General features: G+C 45.4%; 3 protein-coding genes across 3 annotated transcripts in view; 2 read left to right on the plus strand and 1 right to left on the minus strand.

The window, feature by feature from the left end:
• Window positions 1–761: 761 nt before the first annotated feature.
• EloB (transcription elongation factor elongin B) lies at window positions 762–3,327 on the minus strand. Its single transcript, XM_084576111.1, has one exon. It carries the CDS (start codon window positions 3,192–3,194, stop codon window positions 2,838–2,840), a length of 357 nt encoding a protein of 118 aa, XP_084432237.1. The 5' UTR covers window positions 3,195–3,327; the 3' UTR covers window positions 762–2,837.
• Window positions 3,328–3,436: 109 nt separating this feature from the next.
• LOC146180716 (uncharacterized) lies at window positions 3,437–6,038 on the plus strand. Its single transcript, XM_084576110.1, has one exon. The coding sequence runs from the start codon at window positions 3,876–3,878 to the stop codon at window positions 5,268–5,270; it is 1,395 nt and encodes a 464-aa protein (XP_084432236.1). The 5' UTR covers window positions 3,437–3,875; the 3' UTR covers window positions 5,271–6,038.
• Window positions 6,039–7,202: 1,164 nt separating this feature from the next.
• Window positions 7,203–22,129, plus strand: part of LOC146180717 (uncharacterized) — a 111,928-nt gene continuing 97,001 nt past the window's right edge. Inside the window, exons 1-5 of the mRNA XM_084576112.1 lie at window positions 7,203–7,840; window positions 8,797–8,835; window positions 11,154–11,305; window positions 12,497–12,585; window positions 13,466–13,616. Of these exons, the coding sequence (XP_084432238.1) occupies window positions 7,795–7,840; window positions 8,797–8,835; window positions 11,154–11,305; window positions 12,497–12,585; window positions 13,466–13,616 (477 nt within the window). The 5' untranslated portion in view covers window positions 7,203–7,794. The remainder of the gene's footprint in view (window positions 7,841–8,796; window positions 8,836–11,153; window positions 11,306–12,496; window positions 12,586–13,465; window positions 13,617–22,129) is intronic.

A 22,129-nucleotide genomic window follows, 5' to 3' on the forward strand; every position in this document is an offset into this window, starting at 1 on the left:
CACAACCGCACACATGCCAAGCAGCTCCGAACAGCACATCATAGCTGCCTCATAGCACCAAATTATGCTCAAAGATTTTTAAAAAACTTTGATGATTTTTGTTTTAAACTGCACAGCAGTTTTTAGTATATTTCTAACAGACACAATGTTTTAAGATGGTATCTCCCAGCTGGAGCTCTGCACCATGATACCTTGACAGCAGCTAAAAATGCAATGCCCCCACAAGCCCACACTGTAGTACAGCTACACACAGCTTAAAAAAAAAAAAACAGCGGTTGCTAACTAAAGGCCATGGTATATGGCGAGCGTCTATTACCCTGCTGAATTGTAAACGAAATCACTTTTTTTTTTTATATTTCACTGCATAAAACAAGCCAGGGGCACTGAAATTCTTAAGTGTGCTGTGCGATGTAGGTGCACCTTAAAGAATCCCAGATGGTCAAAATTTCCGAAATCCCCCACTATGATGTCTCTCATAGCCTGGCCAACTTTGAGACGTTAAACCTCATAAGCAAACCAAACCAAATTCTTGAGCTTATAATTTGGTCTGAAGGATAGCTTGTTTAGTCAACAAGAAAACCTTTTAACAGCAGACCACTTTCAATCACAGAAGAAATGTGCGGTGATTAACACAAACTTCAGCAATGTCTAACTGTAGACTCGCCATATATCTCTCTCCCCATAATTGATGCCCAACCTGGAAGCATTCGAACCAAGAAAAAGCCAAGCATAGTGGGAAGGACCGAGCAGACACAGGTATGCACAATTGTAAAACAAACCACTTTAATGAGCCGAATAAACTGCTACACAATTTTTTTTTAAGTACAAATTTCCTACCATTCAGAAGTGTGCATACATAATAAGCCTCAGATGGGGTCTTTTGCATTAGACACAGTTTTAACAGTAACAAAAGTAATCTCTCATTGTCTCACACAAATCGGCAACATATTTTCTTTACCTCAGCGATCGGTGAAGAATAAGGGTAAGGCTTGCAATTGTTAAATTATGTTTTGCCTTTTGCCGTTCCAACTTTATCACACATACGCACATACACACACGGCCAACACTAAAGTGTTTGGCTACTACAAAAAAAAAAGCAAGGTCCTCTTGCCGGACTTTTGCTTTTATTCGAGAAAAGCTAGTTGTGATGCAGCAATAAAGTCATCATGCGTTACCCCTTTACCAGTGTCTGACAGCAAAACCCGACACCCCCCCTTTACTCCCCATCTAGCAAACACTCTTTCGACCTTAAACTTGACTGAAAATCCAGCAATGCATCATCACCAGGAAAAGCTTTTTCCAAGGGAGCAGCTATCACAAAGACTGCAGTGCCAAGTTCTTGTCGATAAAGCATCACAGCTACCACTGGTTTGTGCAGTTCATGTGTCTGTAGATGTGTGTGGAAAGCTGAAAGCTGTGAACAGGAAAAGATGCAGAGATCTCTGAGAGTAACTAGGATAGTGAGTGTATGCTCTCTAGCATTGTTTTACAAATGTGCGTTAATGGGAAAGAGGGCCAGAATTATCGAGTAATATTCATGTTCTTCAAAAGGTGTGTGCACAATTCAGACTTCCCCACATGAGCTCACCTTATAAGTTCCACTATTTGCTCTGATTGTTAAACCTCTCTTGTACCATGGCCAACTCATGACATCTGCATCCCGCAATGTTAAACAAAAAGAAAAAAAAAAGCAGCCTAACTAGGTTCAGCAGAGAACCTGTACATGCCAAATTAAAAAAGTACACTATTTATTGCAAAACCTAGTCTTACCTCCTAATCAGGAGCTCGCAAGGTGTCCCATTAATAGCAACCCAAGCATGGAAATCGCCAAGTGCAGCTTAGCTTTCATGAAGAAAAACATCTTTTCTGTTCGCCACAGAAACACTGACCATCTTAACTTCATTCCGGTAAACGCCATGGCAGAAAAATTAGGCCAGGTCACAAGATGTATTTGGAAAATACGGGACGAAAAAGAACAAGCTAGATTGCTGTGGTGTGAATGCACCCTTTTATCCCACCTTAGTACACTAAAAACATTAAAAAAAAAAGAAAAAAAAAGAAAGCTTTAATAGAGGGTTTTTAAGCGGGAAGCAGGCTATGTGACAGTTAGGGAGACCTTCATAAGTGACAAAAACAAACATGCACGTGGCGTCACTGTAAAGGGCTACGCGTCTCAACTCACGCGTACGAAAACAAGAACGAACTTGTTCATCCTCGCGTTGTCTTCGCTGACAGATAGGCTGAAAAATGCAGCGTCATCCCCAACTGCGCGCCAAGCTGCTAGCAACAGCGAACACGTGACACCCGGTGCTTGAATGGAGCGCCTCGGAGGCTTATGGGACAAAAAGACAAAAGAAAAAAAAAAGTGAAGCACGCTACTGCACACACAATTGAGTCGTCCACCGAATCTTGTTCTTTTCAGTTTCCCGAATCGATCACAGTCCGGCACTCGAAATTGAAGAAGAAAACACGGCCAACGCACTGCATCGTAGCTGCGACCGAAAACGTCATGGGTGACGATGCGAGGACGATCCAAAGGGCTAAGCTCAATACGGGCGAAGCAGAACCACTGATGGCTGCAGTAAACTCCCGAGGCACTAAGCACTTGGAGATGGTACACAGAAGGCTGGACGCTGGAGGAGCAAAGAGGGTCAACCAGAGAAGAAATGGCGTTGGAGCTTTGCGGGTTTCAAATAAGGTTGGAGCAAAAAAATTAAAAAAACGGGGGGGGGAAAGGCTAGCGCAGTTCGACGCTGCAGGCACTCTCACGAGTGCGTAGTTGGTGAGGGAGGCGAAATAAGTCGTCGACGGCAAAACGCAGCTGTGTTTCTTCCCTCTCAAGCCACCGTTTGTTCGTGGGCTTGCGACTCGGGTGGTTTCATGACGTCCGGCAGCTCAGGTGGGCTCGAGAGCGGTGTCACTTCGAGCGGTTCGAATTTGCCAGTGTCGGGATCGCGGAACGCGAGCCCCACCGTGGCCGGCGCCTGGGCCTTGGCTGTGCTGCTGTTGAGGCCGTACTCCGTCAGCACCTTGTTGTCATCCATGCACTGGTCGTCTTTGTAGAGCACCTGGTTCTCGGGCGCGACCTTGGTGATCCCGGCGATCATCTTCTTCAGTTCGCGCACCGAGGTCGTCTCCTTGGCGTCGAGGAAGATGGTGGTCTTTTTCCGGCGCACCATGAGAAACACATCCATGACGTGAGGTGTGCTGGGTGCCGCGCGCCCGTCGTCTAGTCTTACAACTTGCAGGGCCGAACAACTCGGAGCCGACCGAGCGTTCTTTTCTTCGAATGGAAGTGCGAGCGAGCGTTTCCTTTCGTTGCACAGATTATCCGCCGGAGTGCGCGACGAGCGTTTTTTTGAAGCTCAATGTTATTCATTACAGCTTCCAAATGCAAGGCAGCAAACTTGGTCAAATGTAACGTTGCAAAATTTATTTAGAAATAGCTTATTGCAATTTCTAATTGCAATTGTACATAAAATATTTCTGAAACAATTATTGACAAAAACAGCCTGCCAGATGGACTAATGATGATGCTCGTCGCGTGCGGTGTTTATTTTGTTGGTTATCTTCTCCGTGCAACTCAATCATAACTCAACTTCGGAGTGAAAGCGTGAAAGTGTGTGTAGTACGAAAAATTGCCCACGCCGTCAAGGTCGATCCACCAACCAACTGTAAGTTATGTTACCAATGCTACCAACGAATTGCAAATTACATTACCAAGACGCTGCGACTTCTGAACAACAACCAGCGGCGGGGTGCGCCTCGTCGAAACAATGACGGGCCTCCTCCTACGGACTGATTGAAGTCGCACAAGAACACCTGAAGGAGAAATTGACAAAAGCTCCGCAGCGCCAATTTTCGGATAAGCAAAAATGAAGAAGTACACACAGCTGGCTCTTATCGTCATTTGCATTCTATCGGTACTGGCGCTACTTATATGCGAGCGACGGTACGCCAACATGAAGGTGATCCTCGAGGTGATGGACGTCTTCGAGACGAAGGAAGCTGCCGTCAAGTGTGACCGACAGATCGAACTGCTGCGTCGCTCCCAGCTCGACTCTGGCGCCGCCGTGACACCCATTGTGTTCCCCGTGTGGCGCGAAGTCTTTGCTTTCGAAAGCTCTTCGTTGTTCATATATTCGGCGTACTGGGACGTAGCCGAGAACGGGGCGAACCTGTCGCGAATCGTGGCCGTCGTCGACCGAGACCTTCCGGCCGACCTTAAGTGCTTCTTATGGTTCGACAGCGAACACAGCGTCCTCGCTGACGGTCTTACGGTTCTGACTTTGAGCGAGGTCGATGGAGGTAGTGACCACCTCGTGTCGTCGGCGCTCGTCCTGGAGTGCGCGGTTCGCGACGTCTCGATCGAACCAGTCGGCGTCTCTTTTTCGGCGACCTCTGCGTCCGGCCGCATTGAGAAGTCGCAGATCATCCCGCTCGAGTCCACGCGAGCGTCCGCCGTTAACGTGACGCGGAACTTCAGCGTCTGCGTTCCGCCGATTTCTGCGGCTGTGACGCCGCTCACTTTAGTCGAGTTCCTCACGTACCACCGGTACCTCGGAGTAGACGACTTCGTCTTTTACGACGCCGACGCCCTCCCTGACACTAAAAGACTCCTCGCCGCCGTGCCTGGGAGAACTCTGGCTAGTCTGAACCTGTTGCCGTGGAACCTGCCGAAGAGGTTTTCTAACGTGTCTGAATCTGCACGCATAGCCGACTGTTTGTTGCGAACCAAGAGGAGAGCTCGCAACGCAGTGTTCCTCGAGACGAACCAGTTCGTGTCGCTAACCACCGCGAAAAACCTAAACGAACTCTCACGTGGGCTCAGCTCATTAACTCCGCTTAGACGTGGCGCTGACAACAACACAAGGACCCCTCTGGTATTGTTTCACACGCACTACTTCTGTGACGAATTCTCCGATGACATTGTAGCGAGCTCTCTGCAGATTCGCTTTGTGACACAGCGGAAGGTCAAGTACCATCGCCTGTCGGAAAAGCACCGAGTATTCCTTGTGTCCAGTGGGTTTTCCAAGGAAGTGGTGGCAGCCCTGAGAAGTCCAAACCATCCTGTCGAGGACAACATCCTCGTGCCCGAACGCTCGGCCGTGGTGAACGTCTATCGCGAGTGCGGTACTCTTTTCCCAGTCAGGAACACGCGAGAACACTATGTACCAGACATGCGCATGACAAACTTCCGAAGCCTGCTGTTTTCTTCGAAACTGTACCGATACTTTGAGAAGCAGCCGTATGCGAGCTTGTTGCTGTAGGAGCAATGCTGTGACATTTCAAAGCTGTATGATGCAGTGTGCCTGAAACATACTTGACAAGATGGCGAGTTGCTGCAGATGAATTCCTGCTGCATATCTTAGTAGCGTATCTTGCAACCAAGTTAGTGGCCAAGAGAAGACAATTTCATGGTTGCAAGTGCAGTTAGTTAAGTGAATGAGCAAGGCAGTCTCCAACTATCTGACGAAGGCAAAGATCTCCTCGTGTAAAATCCTTGGGGTCTATTACGATTAGCTACTGTCATTCAGTGCGTTTCAAATACAAAGGCGCTTTTCTTGCCTTTGTCCATGAACATTCACCTTCGAAGTGAGCCTCGAGAAAGTATCCTATGTTATTAACCTCGTCTTAACGGTGCACCCCTCTTGTTCTCTTTTTCTTTTTTTTTTCAGTATGATATCAACTGGTGATCATGAGGATGAAATCGACAGGGCGATTTGTCATTCTTTGTCTGGTTACTAATTTTTCTCGGTCTCATCATCACAAATGAAACATTCTATGACTTTTCTGAACATATTCAATGCTATGTATGCTTTCCAGTGTTCTCCACATTCCCTTCAAGCAGCCAGGAAGATTGTTTTAGTCGTCTGCATAGTCACAAGGGAGGGACTTTTTAGCGCCTTCTACTGTTATTATTGTGTTCTGGTGTGGCAGCTTTTCTAATAATCTAATTTATTGCCCTCGTCGCCCTTTTCTCAACATGTCAATAATATAATGCATGGCTGATATAGATATTGCATCTTTTTTTTTTTTCCCTCAATAATCTCATAAGGTGCAGAGTGTGTCACATATAAGCTTGTGAGCTGCATGCCTGTGGTCAGTTTGCCATGCGACAGTTATTTTGCATGTATGGTCTTTCATTACCTGTATACAGCTTCTCATCTTCTCATGATATTTATAACAGCACACAATAATTTGTAGCAGCACTTTCATGAATGGAAGGTTTTTCGTATGTACATGTTATTGCTCCTTGAAAATGCATTTGCACACCTTATGTTTCTTTTTTTTTTAAGATAAGGAACAATGTGCGTGAAAAACTTGGACCCTGTTTTACTACATTGTTAGAATTGCATTCAATACTGTAAAATGGGTTTACAGCCTTCATATATCCCATTGTATTTATTTGCATCTGCATTTGATGATGTAGTCTGTTTAATACTACAACTGTGGGGTAATATCTTTTTGGCACTGGGTATTAAGTCCCGATATCTCTGGAGCCTTTTTGCTTTTGTGCCTGCCTTGACATCTGTTATCCTAGTATATTTACCATACTTACTATGCTTTGTAGGGAAACTTAGCTAACTGATCAGGCATCATAACTAATATGAGCTGAACATATTTAACGCGTTGTTTTTTTTTGCACAACACAGTAGAAGTATTGAAACATTCTTTACATCATTTGGTTTTGTTCAGATGCGAGCAGTAAGACAAAGCTACTGTTGTCAAGCTTGACATGTACGCCTGGCAACACATTGTGGACCTATTCCTTTTCACGAGTCAAATGTCAGAATCTCTTTGCCTAACTGAATAAACACATTATCATTATGATGTATGCATGTTACCTTCTAAGAGGAAACTACATAAAACAAGACTTAGGTTCGTGCCATGTATACTTATGTGTTGGGTGTTCACTGTGAAGTTCTTCAGTCATGAGCCAACTAGCCTCAAAGCAAATGTTGCTAACCCACACAAAACAGAAGAATATGGAGGACCCAGGCATGAATAGCAATGGAGCCTCGGATGAATCAAAATGTTTGAACTCAATTGAGAAGTAAATCTAATTCTCTGTCTTGCAGGGGAATTGGTGCTAGACTCAAGGTTGTAGTCTGTGCTTGGGTGGGGTCTGTGGAGGGTAAATGTTACATCGGGTGTTAAGACTATCAACTATAGTAGTGTTGGTTTGGTTAGTTACAAAATGCACTGTTCTACTGGATTTGTTCTTGTGGGGTGAAAGGCAAGGCTACGCGAGCTGACTCCCGCTTCTAGCCTCCCTCTATCGCACTCTCAAAGTGCCTGGAAGCCATGTCCGAGCTATCGCTTTCCTTCCCTCAGCACTTGCGGCCACTGGCAGAGTGTGTTTTTGAAGAGCCACACTATCTCTTCTTCGTCTGCTTATGCCTGTCTGTTGTTATCACCCGTGGCCAGCCCCTGAGGAGACCGACCGTGCACTGATTTGGGGATTCCATCGTTTCTGCTCTTGGACGCTTTCAGTCCTGTCAGGGACTCACTGATCGCAGCCTCTTAGGCAACAGTTTGCTCAGAACTCCAAGCTTGGAGTGCTGGCCGTAACGCTGTTTTTTTTTTTGTGTGCTTTCAGAAGCGTAGGTGCGGATCCCTTGCCGTAGTCTGTGTGAAAGCTTTTTAGCGCCGTTGAGGGAACTTGGATTGTAGATGGTTGGCAGCTTTGCTATGTGTGACGCTGAGTGAAGGACGTACTGGGGATTAGGGAAGGTGGCACTGAATCTTGGCTAGCGCCTGGGGTGACTCCTTAGGCTGTTTCTACGAAGGATGAAGTTGGTGTCCCTCGTTATAGTTCTGCTAATCTTTGCAGATGGTGAGTAGTACTTCTGGCATCCATGCATGCTTTTGCAACTCCTGCCGTGTTTATACTTTTATCTTGAAGATTGCTTATGGACCATACCTGTATCTGTCAAGCCGACCTTGCAGTTTTGTGCTCAGTTTAGCAACGCGTGCATATTTGTTTGTTGTACATTTGTAACAATCTGCCATGTTCTATTTTATCTGCATCATCTTGGATGCATGACCTATTTCAGCAGTGCCTAGGTCAGCCGCGTCCCTTTTTACTACACCAAACCTGCCATGCTAGTTTAATGGCTTCGGCGTCATCAGCCTACAGAACGCAAGGTCACAGCACATACTAAGACATGCTGGTATTCTCCAATGCAAGGGAGCCCAAAAGTAATTGTTAGGCCATCTAAGTAGGTCTTTTGGTTTTACAGTTACTGAACAGAGTTTATTTCAAACCTGTAAGCTTTCTTGAATGTTTCTCATAATAATTATTTTAGTTTATGCACTTGCTATATGAAAATTATCTTTGTTAGCCTTTTTTTGTTGTTGTATGCACAAGCAAAGGGGAAACTATAAGTCGGTTTCAGATTCTTAGTTTGCTAAACTCTGTATTGATTAGTAGGTTTTAAAGATGTGCTTACATGTTTCTTTTGTATTGGAAAAAGTTTTCCCTTGTAGAACACTAGCTCAAGACAGAATAAGCAGATGAGGTACAGCCAGGTAAATTGTACTGTCAAATAAAATGACCTTCATGTCCGCAAGTTAATTGGCCTCCTCCTTTTGAAAAATGGAGGTTTCAGGTCGTCTCATGTGCGAAAGTCATTAATTATGCGTATGTTAATGGTGTCTGAGCAATAATGTAGTGAAAGAGCAAAAGGGAGGCACTGTGCATCCACTGATGGAAAACTTGCATTTGCGGTAATCTTTGTGCTGCTCTGTTTATTTATCTGCTGTGCTTATTTCTTATGCTGCACTTCGTAGGTCAACTTTGGACCTCTGCTGAACAATGTGACCACAGTGGTAAGATGTTTTCAGCATAACTGGTAGCCTTTGTCTATAAAGAAAAAGAGGATCACTGTTTGCTAGCATAGTGATGGGAAGTTCAGGGAAGTCAGTGTATACAAATTATCGTTTTATTGTTTGCCTGTAAAAAGCCATACCTGTGGTGAAGAATCAAAACAGAGCCAGAACTTTTGTTTATTTCTCATTTACACATACTCTGAGCCGTGCACTGGCCAAAGCAGGGGGGGCTCTGAACGAAATTAGAAGCAAGTAAAAAGACATCTACATCAAAAAAAGCAGATATGATTGCCAGCTTAAAGCACATTCCAGCTTATTTGAAAAATCATTGGAATATATTTTCTGTTTGCTTACTGTAATTGTGTAAGCAATGGTTTTTTATGCCTCATTTTTATTAAACGTTCAGAGCAACTAATGCAAATGCACGAAAAGAGGTACTGTGGTTTAGTACCAAGAGGTACTGTGGTTTAGTACCAGTAGTTCTATGTTGATGTAGCCCACCTGTTTTCATTTAAGAGGTACAATGATAAACCCTTAACTGCCATTACTGTCATATAAGTTAGTGCTTAATTAAGCCAGATGACCTCTCTTCAGTAATTCTTTTCACGCTAATATATTGACTAGAACCACTTGTTCACTCTATGCTTGTAGCTTTTTCCTTCTTTGATGCCTCTTGCCCTGGGAGTGCATCAAGTAAATAAAGGCTGCTCTAATTCTTGTTTAACTTACTAGCAAGAAAGAGTGTGATAGTAATGCATTCCTTCCTCCAGAATTAGCTTTGCATTAAGGCATAAATCAGCAGTGGTGTTGGTATAGATAATGAACCTTCATTGTAGTGATTTAACTCTGTAAAATATGCCCTACCAAGTGTGCAATGTACAGCCGTGAGCAAAAGTGGTATACAACACGCAGCTTCTGGCAGAACTCGAAAAAACTGCATTTCAACGCTATCTAGCAGCAGCTATCTGAGATCAAGACAATTTTGACAGTGCTCCATTTCGTCGACATGCATGTGTCGCTGTCGCTGCCCCTGTCGCTCTCACTAGATGGCATTTAGATGAAGTTTTCTCGAGGTCTGCCACCGGCTGGCTGTTGTATACCACTTTTGCTCACAACTGTACACATATATTTTCCATCAAAGCACAGCTGCTGTCAAAAATTTAAGCGCAACAGAGACGACACACAGACAAGATAGGACAGGACTTGCGCTTCACATATAAAAGGGCCCACTGCAGAAGAAAGATACTTTAGTAAGACACTTAGCGGGGCAGGTTGGTGCATAGCTGTAAAAAATTTACCGCAACAGAGACGCTTGTCTTGTCTGTGTGTCGTCTCTGTTGCGCTTAAATTTTTGACAGCTATGCACCAACCTGCCCCGCTAAGTGTCTTACCACAGCTGCTGTGCCAATCTTATTACTGATGCTAGCTTTAACATAATTTTCTAACCTACAATCTTTCAAAAGCTTTGCCATTACTAGGTTGCAGTCACCTGTTCAGCCTTTACGTCAGTCAGGTGCACATAAAAAGTATTGATATAAATATTATAGTTTAAAACACTGGTACTCTTTTGCTGGTACCAGTATGAGCTGTCAGTGTTTAGGCCACATTGATGTCATTGCTAAAGGGAATCTTACCACTGCTCGTATTGCAATTTCAGAAAACATGCTGGTACCAGCATGAGCCTCCTACTAAGGCAGATGTCGCTAGTGCTTAGGTGGCACTGATGGCATCTTAGAAGTGAACTTTACTTGTCGATAACATTTCACTTACAGAAAACACTGGTTTGGCTGGTGCCAGCACGAGCCTCATACTAAGGCAGATGCCGCCAGTGTTTAGGTGGCACTGATGACATCGCAGAAGTGTAGCTTACTTATTGATAATATTGTATTTACACCAAACACGAGGTCTTGGCTGGTACCAGCACAGGCTTCATACCAAGGCACAAGTTGCTAGTGTGGATAGTACATAGACAGCACTGATGTTGTCACTGAAAAGAAGCTTACGACATCTAAGATTGCAGTTTTGGGGAAAAGCTGTTGCTAGGTCACCAACGACATCACAGAAGTGAAGCTTACTTCTGCTGCCTTGCACTTTCATAAAATATGCTTCTAACATGAGCACTTCATGCCGAGGCAGAAGCTGCTATGTGGGCAGCACTGAAGTCATCAATGAAGGGAAACAGGCTGGTACCAGGTCGCTAGGTGTGTCACAGAAAGGACCCTTACTTTTGCTGGTAGTGCTCTTTCAGAAATTGTGCTGCATTGCATATGCAGACGCCATTGATGAAATGCTTACCAATACTGATATTGTACTTCCAGAAAACATGCTGGTACCAGGTCGCTGGTACCAGTATGAGTTTGATATCAAGGCTGAAGCTGCGTCGGTTGGCAGCACGGATGACGTGAGTGAAATGGACTTGACATGCCAGGTCAAGCTTTCCCACATCGGCACCTGCAAGTATCTGTTTGAGGTATGAGAGTGGTTTTACTGTGTTGCTTGTAGCTATACACTTGGAGTAGTTAGCATCTGGTTTACTCCCTTTTGTAAAAAACTGATTAAAAGGATGCTAAATACAAATCTGTTCAGCATTACTGTTAGTCAAAATTGATTCAGTGGATAGTTCTGGATATGTTAATGTTTGTCTGGCAGCAGAAGACATATTCCTTACTGAAGAAAGTTCACATTGAAATTTTTCCAATACTTGATTCAACCTTAAGGCTCCGTTAATGTGTCTGCACAACATAATAAAGCAACAAATTATGGTGTTACTCATTTAGCCTGTAGTAAAGTACCTGTACATAAATCCACGAGGGAGCCTCAACTTGTGGTGCAAACACCAAAATGGAGAAATGGACTCTGTGATCACTGTTTTGAATTGAGTGATGTGGTATTGACTGGCCTCTGGGATCAGGACTTGAAAAACTGTGTCAGTGCACGCAGTTTATCTAGGTGACAAAATCAGTCAGTGGTGATGATGCCTGAGTTTTATTTTTTGTCCTCTTCTGGCTTATTAAGCTCTGTTTTCACTTCAAGTGGCATTTTTGTCACTTGAGAGCAATGTATCGAAACAGGCAAACATATATTTCTCCTCAGTGCCCCTTTGAAATAGTGCGTTATTTTTTTAGCAAATTAGTATGTTTCTCATCAAATTGAACTAATAATGTTTAAAAAACAATAAAGTTACTCTGTTGAAAGTGTTGTTTTATTCTACTAAAAGGAACTTATATATCTATCACCTGTAAAGGGGCATGAAATTTCCATATCTGTTACTGTATTGTAAGTAGTTTCAGTGAGGCAAGGTTAAATTGTGTTGTATAAATGTGGGCCTCTTTTGTGCTAGGACTAAAGGGCAGGCAGTTGAAAGATATTGATACCTTTGAGTGCTGATCAGTGACTGATGTCACAGTTGATGACTGCTTTACAAGTAACCTAGTATATGTAATGCGCTGACATGAAATCAGGTTCCAGTCTAAAAATCGTACATACTCACCCCAACCATGTAGCCGTGTTTTAGTTTCTAACGGTGGTGTACTCTCAATGCCAACTAAAGAGAATCTCTGGTATGGCCGTACTACTCATACAGGTGCCCGCCCATGAATTGTGTCAAGACTGGTGCAGAAAATGCAGTCTTAATTTGTGCTTAATCGAATTACGTGTGCAGGTGCAAGAGTGTGCTTTCTCATCCGGAGGTGGCCCTCCTGACAACAAGGAGATGTGGATACAACATGATGACCTCTCAGAGATGACAAAGTAAGCCACTAGTTTGCTGGTTGTAAATTATAAAGCAATAAACATACATAGGCGGTTAGTAGGTTGGCTAGCCGCACACCAGCGCTCGCAGCTTCGGTGAGTTTCACAGCCATGAAGGGCTCCTTTTCATTGTTTGTTTGTTTCTTTTAATATGATGGGCTCTCATTAATTTTGAAATTGCTTAATTCGAAAATCCACGACGTTAGACCCAAGGCTTCAGTTTCTATCAACATTTCAGCTTTGTATAATAATAATAATAATTGGTTCACAGGAAAGGTGCATTATCTGTCACACTTGTTCTGTGGACAGCTGAACAGCACAGTAAGGGAAGAGAGGAAGGTGTGATTGAAAGCAGAAAGAGAGAAAAGGGTGCCATATTGGAGGGCTCCGGAGTAATTTCGATCACCTGGGGATCTTTAACGTGCACTGACATCGCACAGCACACGGACACAGCTTTGTATAATGAGAACAAATTTCGGATTCCCTCTAGTTCAAATACGCAGGAGTCGATTGTGGCATTTGTGCCAAATTGCAGTGTAGTTTGTAGTTTGAGTAGACCAACAAATGAGATCATTGCGTTGCTCTTATAGGCTTGGGAAAATTATCTGTGACTTAGTAATTTTTAAAATAGGTAATATATATTTGTTTTTATCTATCAATACAGGCTAACCTAAATATGAACTCATATGTCCCCTTAAACGATACTGCGACACTTGGGGGTATGTTGTGTTGCGGAAGCAGTTATGATCAGTATGTCTTTGTCTACAACCCTTTTGCTACTTTAACCAACTGGCTGTACATGTCTCCCTGTGTTGATGTTCTGTATTAAGCACCTTTGTCTCTTCTGTGATCTTTGCTCTGACTTTCTGATTGTCTGCAGTTTCCCCGTCGTGGTGGCACTCTCGGGCGGCACAGTGACCGGTCTGGAAGCTTCTCCCTCAGAGCCTGAGCACATCCTCAACATTAAACGTGCCCTCATCTCAGCATTTGTGTTGAAAAGGTCCCACATGGTGGAAGGAGGAGAGACTTTGGTAAGGCCAAATCCAAGCACTCATCTTTCTCATTTTCTTGCTTTTGCTTGCTCTTTAGCAGGCTGCCCAAATTTCTGTCAGGTATTATGTACATATAGCTGAGTCCTTTGTTTGAGCACATCAGACCAATCCACAGCTGACACTGCTTTCACAACTTGCGCAAGAGCAGTGGGAGGGTGAGCTGAGCGGCATGGACCCAGACCGCAGCAGTGGATGGTTGTACCTTCTTATACTCCGTTTCATACATCAGGTGCAACGCAGCGAAAACTATGTAAGTAGTCCGCAAGAAAAAAAAGGAGGTGTATCACTACGCGCTCGTTTCGTGGCCGAGTGGTTTTTGCGAAAGCGGTCTCTATTCCGAGCATACATGTTTGCAATAACTTGATTCGCGTACCTGGACATCTTCGCAATGCATATCTTATAAAAAAAAAATCAGCCCCGAAGAGGCAGTCGAGGTCGCTGCGTTGCGCAGCGCGGAGGGCACCGCTGGCAGGCTTGTGGGGCAGCGAAAACGCAACACGAACGAAAAAGACAAACAAAACACAAATTCACTGAATCCGATCTTTTCTCTCTAAAAAAGGCGCTTTTTATGGAGTTGATGGCAAATGTAAGATGTATTAAGCTTTCAGACAAAGCAACTATTATTTCCTCTCGTCAAGAGCAGGCACTATTTTTCATCTCGGATGCGGGGACCGCAACAAGAGCTCTAGCTTTGGCAGTGTGGCACTTGATGCATGAAATGGAGTAAAGTGGTCAGCAGAGACCAGTGGTGTTCTGAACTGGGAGTTAAACTCAGTTTCCTTCTCTCTTTTTTTTTTTTTAATAAAGGTTTCAACCACCACCACCCTGGTGTGGACATGACTTGAGTGCAGCAAGTCACTTGCACGCAGAATGCATCTATTGTCGCATTTGGCACTTTTGGCCCACGGACGGTGCTCCGGGCTTCCGCCTCAGACTCTACGGGGGAAGCTCTGCTCCGCTGCTAAGCCGCTCTCAGCTTACTCGGCCATTCTGACCTCTGACATCTGGTGGGAGAGGGTTTGTTGAGAGCAGTGGAGTCGCGAGGGAGGTGCGGGAGTGCGGTCCGCACCGGGTTCAACACTCAAGGGGGGTGCAGCAGTTAGATTGGTAAAGGGGTGGGGAACGAAATAAATTTTGTGTAAAGACGGCGTGCATTTATGGAGACACTGAATGACAAGTGTGATCTCCTTGTAGAACGAATTATTCTGTTGTGAGGAGCGCTTGAGAACACATTCCTTAGTTTATGCTAGAGACTCCACACCATTTTAACGTTGGACCGAGCCTGTGTACGTGCGTGTACCCTGAAAAGACCAGCATCAACCCGATATTTATCGGAAACCCCTGCGCGGGAGCATGTTAGACGACACCCGTTGGCGGCTGTGCCGCCGCATTGCCTCTTCTTGTTTATGTGCACCTCACTCTCCTTTCCCAAGCTAGGACCGCTGGCATCATCTCTCCAGCAGTCTTTTGTCTTGTTCATTTATCTCCTGTACCTTTCTCGCTCCTCGGCCCAGTCACACATTGACCTTACACTTTCAAAACGCCAAAAGGCACGGAATGCCCTGTTGCTCAGTGGAATGCCAAGTCTGATCACTGCACTCCGATTGAAAAAAAAAAGTTAGAAAGAGGGCACCTGTGTTATTTGCACCAGTGGTGTTCAGTACTTGACGAAGTCAATGCTGCGCAACTGTATTTGCAGACAAAAGGACTATCCCTTGACAAAGTAGTAGCAAAGTTGGAGGCCCTAAAGCTTTTTCTCGAAAAGGGAATGTGGTCGCCTAGTGGAAAATACTGTTGAGCAGGCGCTCATAAAATGCAATGAACTTGAAATTGCAGTTGAGAGGCGTGTCAGGTTAAAGAAGAGGATAGCAGGTGAACAAGGTGAACAAAGTGGTTTTTAAGTGCTCAAGTGTTTTGTGACAGTAGAACCTCGGTTATACAAATCTCACGGGGTCGCGAAAGAATTCCTGTCACCCGAACATTGGTATCATCAAAACGAAAGAGAATAAGCTTGCAGAATCGTGGGAAGGACTTGCGCAGAGCTGTTTACGTCCGAGAAGGTTTATTACGGTCGTGTGGTCACAGCCCGCCACTCGTGGCGCACACAGCACAACAGGCAATCGCGACGTCGGCGTCGTGCGTGCCATGGGCCTCCGCCGACTTCTCTCGATGCGTACAGCACGACTAGAATTACTATATAGGCTTAGCACGACAAAAGATGGCGACGCGCAGGATGAGCGGCGCCGCAGACTGCTCGCGAAGCGTAAAGTGCTACTATAGTGGTCGCGAAGTCTACGATGTGCGGACCATGCATCACCGCAAACTGCTCGTGATGCGTACATGCAGCGCGGCTGGCGATCGCTTAGTGCTCAAGGTAGCAGTCGCAGTTTGCGCATTCGAGTTCGTGGTGGCACGGGAGAGTGACCAGAACATCCAAAATTTTGCAAATTGTACACAATGCACTCCGGCCGGGGAATTTCGCGAATTCGTATCATCCCAAAATTCGTATCAACCGGATTCGTATCACCGAAATTTCACTTATATTGGTCAGTTCTTGATTGTACTTTCGCCTTGCACCCTTTGCGTGAATGTCCGCTTTTAAAATAACCGTGGTAATTTTGTTATAATTTACATGAAGAAAACTGGCCTCAAGTGTCCAAATTTTTTGTACATATCGGTCGGTTCCTGATTGTTTAACGAATGCGTGCGAGGGATACGATTAAGCCTTTTAAATTATGTATATGCAGTAGACATAATTCTTTGCTCCTTGTGACTTTTGCTAGTGTCGCGTTTTCTGGCATGTCGATTAATGGTCCTGATTAACGATTTGTCTGTTTCATGACTTTAGTTATTTGCTGTGTGTTCCAGTTGTCCTTGAGTTGTAGATTTGCCTCTCTAGTTCTCACTTGTCATTCTTATGCATATTCCTGTACACGTGATAGCGTGCATAGTCTGACATTGTTTGTGTTCACCATTCCTTTCCTCTGATCCATAATCACTGGCATAAGTGCAGTTTATTGCACATTGGCAACTTATTCTTACGCCGAATTCGTGTAACCAGCGTAATAAGCACTAACCCAAGGAGGACACAGGAAGGCGCTTCTATACGGGTTGTCACGTTTTCTTCGCTGATTCCTTTTGATAGTTTCTAAATATGTATGCGAAGTTGTACTGCTACTCCGTTATAGTCATTGTAGCATTTACCACTTCACGTCCTTGTTATATTTAAGCATACAACTACAGTGATTCACACGCTTAATGTTTGCACATTGCCACTTCAGAGGCCACTTTGTTCTTATGGTCTTGTACTGGGCAATCACCTGTCTTAAGCCTCTTTCTCAGTGAATCTTCTCGCAATTTACGCACACTAATGTTTCTGCCTTTTTCGGGTATATGTGCTTTTGATGTGATTTTTTACTGAATTATCAGTCGTGGGGCACGGTCACTGCATATAAGTGTTAAAAAGAGAAAAAAAAATGCCACTCGCACTGCGTAATTGGGTGCAAAGCGAACTTTACTTCAATGCAAATCAAGAACACAGAGGAGGTAGAGAGGAAGTTGCGATTCGGTGCTTAAATCGCGGAGACAGGGGGGTGGTGGAGCTCCGCGCCTCCGCACTGGATGCGGGTGACCCTAGCGACGCCGCTGGATGATAGGGACCAAGTGGACCGTGCTGTCACTGAAACAGACCCTTTTCAGGCAGTGTCTGTTTTGTACGCCGTGCAAGTGAGTGCTGTCAAACGAAGGGACAATAAATTTGTTTCGTTGTGTTTGTTTAACGACTGTGTCGACTACAGCAAATTTCTCAGAAGTGGGATTGCGCCCAGCTACCTTCCTCAATGAGTTCCTCCGAAGTGCTTCGACCACAAAAAGCCACGATGATGCTATGTTCGAAGACAATTAATGGAGGACCCGAAGGTGAAGTATCATGACCGGCTCACTCGATGAACGATGACAGTGTACAGAACAAAGACGGCACACAACTCAATGGTGATATGGGATCCATGGAAGCTGAAATGACAAACAGCCACGTTATGGACAACCCCAACGAAGCAATGCCCATTCCAAGTACCTTCGATTTCATTGCAGGGAGCAGCCCAGCCAATGCTTTCGGCCCAATTGCCACTGCACCACCCGTCGGCAGGTTCATTGGGCATCGTAGATGGATGACTGGCCACGGCGAGCGCACAACTGGTGCCAATATTCGACTCATCTTTGCACGATCAGCCAACGGTCGAGATGTGGCTCAACAAAGTGCATAATCTAACTACATCCTACAGTTGGGGCGACCAACAGACCACTTGCTTCACCTTCACGAAGCTTCAGGGGGTCACAAAAACGTGGTATGATGGTCTCGCAGATGTCCAACGAACTTGGGCCGACTGGAAAACTGAAATGAAGAGAGTGTTTCCGTTGGCATCCAGTTTTCAATCCACATTCCGGGACATAAATTGCGAAAGAAAGAGTGCCACGAAAGTGTCGAAACGTACTTCTACGACAAGCTGGCCACAGCAAGGTGCTGCAACATAGGTGAAGCGGCATTTATCAAGTACGTCATCACTGGACTCAATGACGAAGGTCTGGTGCGGACGCTGAGTGTTCGAGACTATGCAAGCCCAGATGAGTTGCTCCAGTGCATGAAACGGCTCTGCAACCAAACTGACCGCATGAAGCAGACGAGACCCAAGACACTGTATCAACCGTTATATGCTCGACATTCACACTGCATCCAAGAGGACTGCGTAGCGCCAATTGCTCAACTTCTACCTCACACCATAAGCGACAACAAATCGGCAAAGGCACCCGAATTGAAACAAAACAAAAAAGGCGAGCCACTTTGTTTTAATTGCTCTTCATACGGACATTTTTCAGTAGCATGCCCAAAACCTCAACGCAAACCACGATGCACGAGACCAAACATTGCTATTCAAAGAAAGGCTCGACAAACAGCAGTGGGGCGAAACCAGCAGTCCTTGTGCAAGAGAGCAACGATACAGTGGGCAGCATGGTGCCGAATCGGAAATAATTCATGAGTGCCAGCATGAATGGGAAGCCGATTAAGGTATACATCGACATGGGGAACCAGTGCATAGTGATGTGGGAGAGTGAGGCGGAAAAGTTGAAATTCTCATATGAACCTCTAAACCATCCCTTTACGATAAGCGGGTATGGATCGGGAAAAACGACGATAATAGACAGTTTTGAATCGAAATTGACAGTGGATCAGGCTACAGCCAATGTCCAGGTTCACATTGTCCCAGATGATGTTCAAACTGTCCCACTGCTTGTCGAGCAATCTTTTACCGAACAGCCGCATATAGCGGTGGTGCGCCGCAAAAATACAGTGCGCATTTTCGAGGAGCATGACGAGTCGGAGAATGAGGACGGAACTCTGGCCAACTTAACTGTACTGGCACTACCACCGTGCCGAGTGAACTTGTGGGTGAAGGAGGCTGTTGTCATACCTCCGAATTACGTTGGCTTCATTGCACTGGGCAGTGACAACGTTACTCACAGTGACACCTATGTTCACGGAAAGCTGCACGAGCCACGCGGTCAATGCGTACCAAGTTGCGTGCTGAGGGAAGACAAAGTGTGCGAGCTATGCATATCTGTAGCGAACCTCTCGAAGTCTCCGCTGATCATCGCGCAAACCAGAAAATCGTAAGGGGAACATTGTGCATTAAAGAAGAATATTCGGAACCCTCCATTCTTGTAAGCTGCAATGAAAGAAAGCCGACAAAGGCAATCTCAGGAGATGATGTAACGATCGGCACGTCAATTTTACCGCGACTGCTTCGCAATGTGCCTATCGGAAATCGGCTGCACACACGCAACTGAAATGATGATTGAGGTGACCACGGACACTCCGGTAACGTACCGCCCCTACCGCCTAGTACACTTTGAAAGGCAGGCTGTGAGAACTATGATCTACGAATTCAAAGAGGCTGGAGTGGTTACGGACTCTAACTCTGCTTACGCGAGCCTTTATCCTATTTGTAACGAAAAAGAGCAGTGAGAAACGGCTTCATTTCATTTCATTTTATTACCTTAAAGACCCCTCGCGGGGTATTACATAAGGGGTGGGATGAGCAGAGAAGGTACAAGACAATGCAATATATGTGATCATATACAAAAAATGTTGTTTAGATTGCTTTGCGTAGACTTCCGAGCCCTCAATAAAATAACCAAGAAGGATAGGTATCCGCTCCCATTGATTGACGATCAACTTGACAGGCTCCACGACAAACGACTTTTCACGAACCTAGACCTTGCATGCAGTTATTATCAGGTGCCTATTGATGAAGAGAGCCGAGAGAAGACAGCGTTCGTCACTCTGGACAGTAATTACGAATTCACCCGCTTGCCATTTGGACTTGTCAATGCACCGAGCATGTCACCTGCGTGATAAACACGGTGCTCGGACCACTCAGACACACAAAAGTCATGGCATACATGAATGACTTTTCTGATTCCTTCGGCTTTGTTTGAAGAAGGATTAGACAGCCTTACACAGGTACTTGAAGCCCTGCAGGCTGCTGGCCTTACATTGCGCTTGAAAAAAATGCTCGTTCTTCCAAGAGAAAATCAGCTACTTGGGTTACGAGATTTCGGCTTCGGGCATCAACCCCGACAGCCTCAAGCTGAAAGGAATTGCTAATTTTCCTACACCAGCAAACATCCACAATCTCCAACATTTCTTGGGCCTTTGCAGCTATTTCAGATGCTTTGTGGCCAGATTTGCTTAGCAAAGCCACTTACGACCCTGCTTTGCAAGGGATAGTGCTGGTGCTGGAATGACAGTCAAGATGCTGCATTTGGGGAACTGCAAAGACACCTAATGAGCAAGCCAACACTGGCACTTTACGCACATGGAGTGAAGACGGAAGTACACACCGATGCGTGCAGGGTTGGTCTCGGAGGAGTGCTACTGCAGCAGCAAGCGGACTGTAAAATGCACCCCATTATGCATGTCAGCCATAGCACTGCAAGAGACGAGGAGCATTACCACTGGTACGAACTTGAGGCGTTAGCGGTTGTATGGATTATTGAGAAGCTTAGGCCATACCCGTACGGAACCAAGTTCCTCATTGTTACCAACTGTAACTCTCTTAGGACTGCCTTGCCAAAGCAATATCTGGTGCCACGTGTGAGCAGGTGGTACCTGAAGCTACAAGAATACATGTTTGATGTAGAACACCAACCGGGAGCTTCAATGAGTCATGTTGACGCCCTCAGCAGGATGCCTGCTTCAGAAGCTGAAGAGATTGATGTTGCAAGAGGCATTAATGTCTTTATAACGGAGCTCACCGATGACGACTGGTTAATGCTAGCACAGAAAACAGACTCAACGTTACAGTCTATCTCAGACACCTTGAGGGGATTGTCGAAGATGAAAGAAGTGCACCGCATAAGAAAGGGGTATGCCCTGGTGGAAGGCGTGCTTTTCAGGAGATCATGCAACAACAATGAGGAGTGCTTGCTATGGGTGGTGCCACGAGTGACACGTTCGCAAATAGTGAGATGGTGTCACGACGATGTGGGACACTTCCCATTTGACAAAACCATGGTCTTGCTAGAAAGCAAATATTGGTTTCCAAGGATGTGACAGTATGTTAAACGACACATCTCATGCTGCCTAGAATGTTTGTATCGGAAAGCTCCTTCCAAAACGGGCAGGCTGCACAGCACCGAAAAAGTTGCCGTGCCATTCGACACGATCCATATGGATCACTTGGGCCCATTCATCTGCAACACTAGTGACAATACACACATCTTTGTGGCTGTGGCTTTACGAAGTTGTGATCATCCGTGCTGTGAGAAACACCGCGTCAAACTATGCAAAGGGTTTTCTCAGAGAACTTGCCATCTTCGGGGCTCCACGAAAATTGATCACCGACCAGGGAACCACTTACAACAGCTGACAGTTCGAGAAGTACTGCCATTCAGTCTGCTTTTCAACTTTTGCCCACGAAACGTGACGGGAGACCCAGTTGATGACGCCATCGCACTGAAGCTTGACGACAGCCTGCTTAAGTTACGGGAGACGGCAATCGACAGTATTCCTCAGGACCAGGAGAAGCAGAGAGAAAGTTTCAACAAGCGACGAAAGACAGTGCCAAGCTATCAACCAGGCGACATGGTGTTGATCGAAAGGGAGCCAGTTTTAATGGGAGAGTCGCGCAAGTTGTGTCTAAGGTACAGGGGACCGTACATGGTCGTGGAAACGTTTCTCAACGACCAATACAAAGTGCAAGACTTCCCCAAAGTACAGCGTACCCGACGATTCTACGAAGGCGTCGTGGTGGTGGACCGGATGAGGCGCTTCACACTGGGAACCGCGGCCAGCGGTGATTTCTTCAGAAGACACCGAAAGCGATGACGGCCAAGCAGCCTACAAGTAAGGAAAAAAAGGGAAAACGCAAGACCCCATTCCAACTGAGGGCGGTTGAAAAGAAAAGGATGGCCGAATGTTGTCGACAGAGATGCTA

Source organism: Amblyomma maculatum, chromosome 8, assembly GCF_055883805.1.
Source record: "Amblyomma maculatum isolate TAMU_Amacu chromosome 8, ASM5588380v1, whole genome shotgun sequence".
NCBI lineage: Eukaryota > Metazoa > Arthropoda > Arachnida > Ixodida > Ixodidae > Amblyomma > Amblyomma maculatum.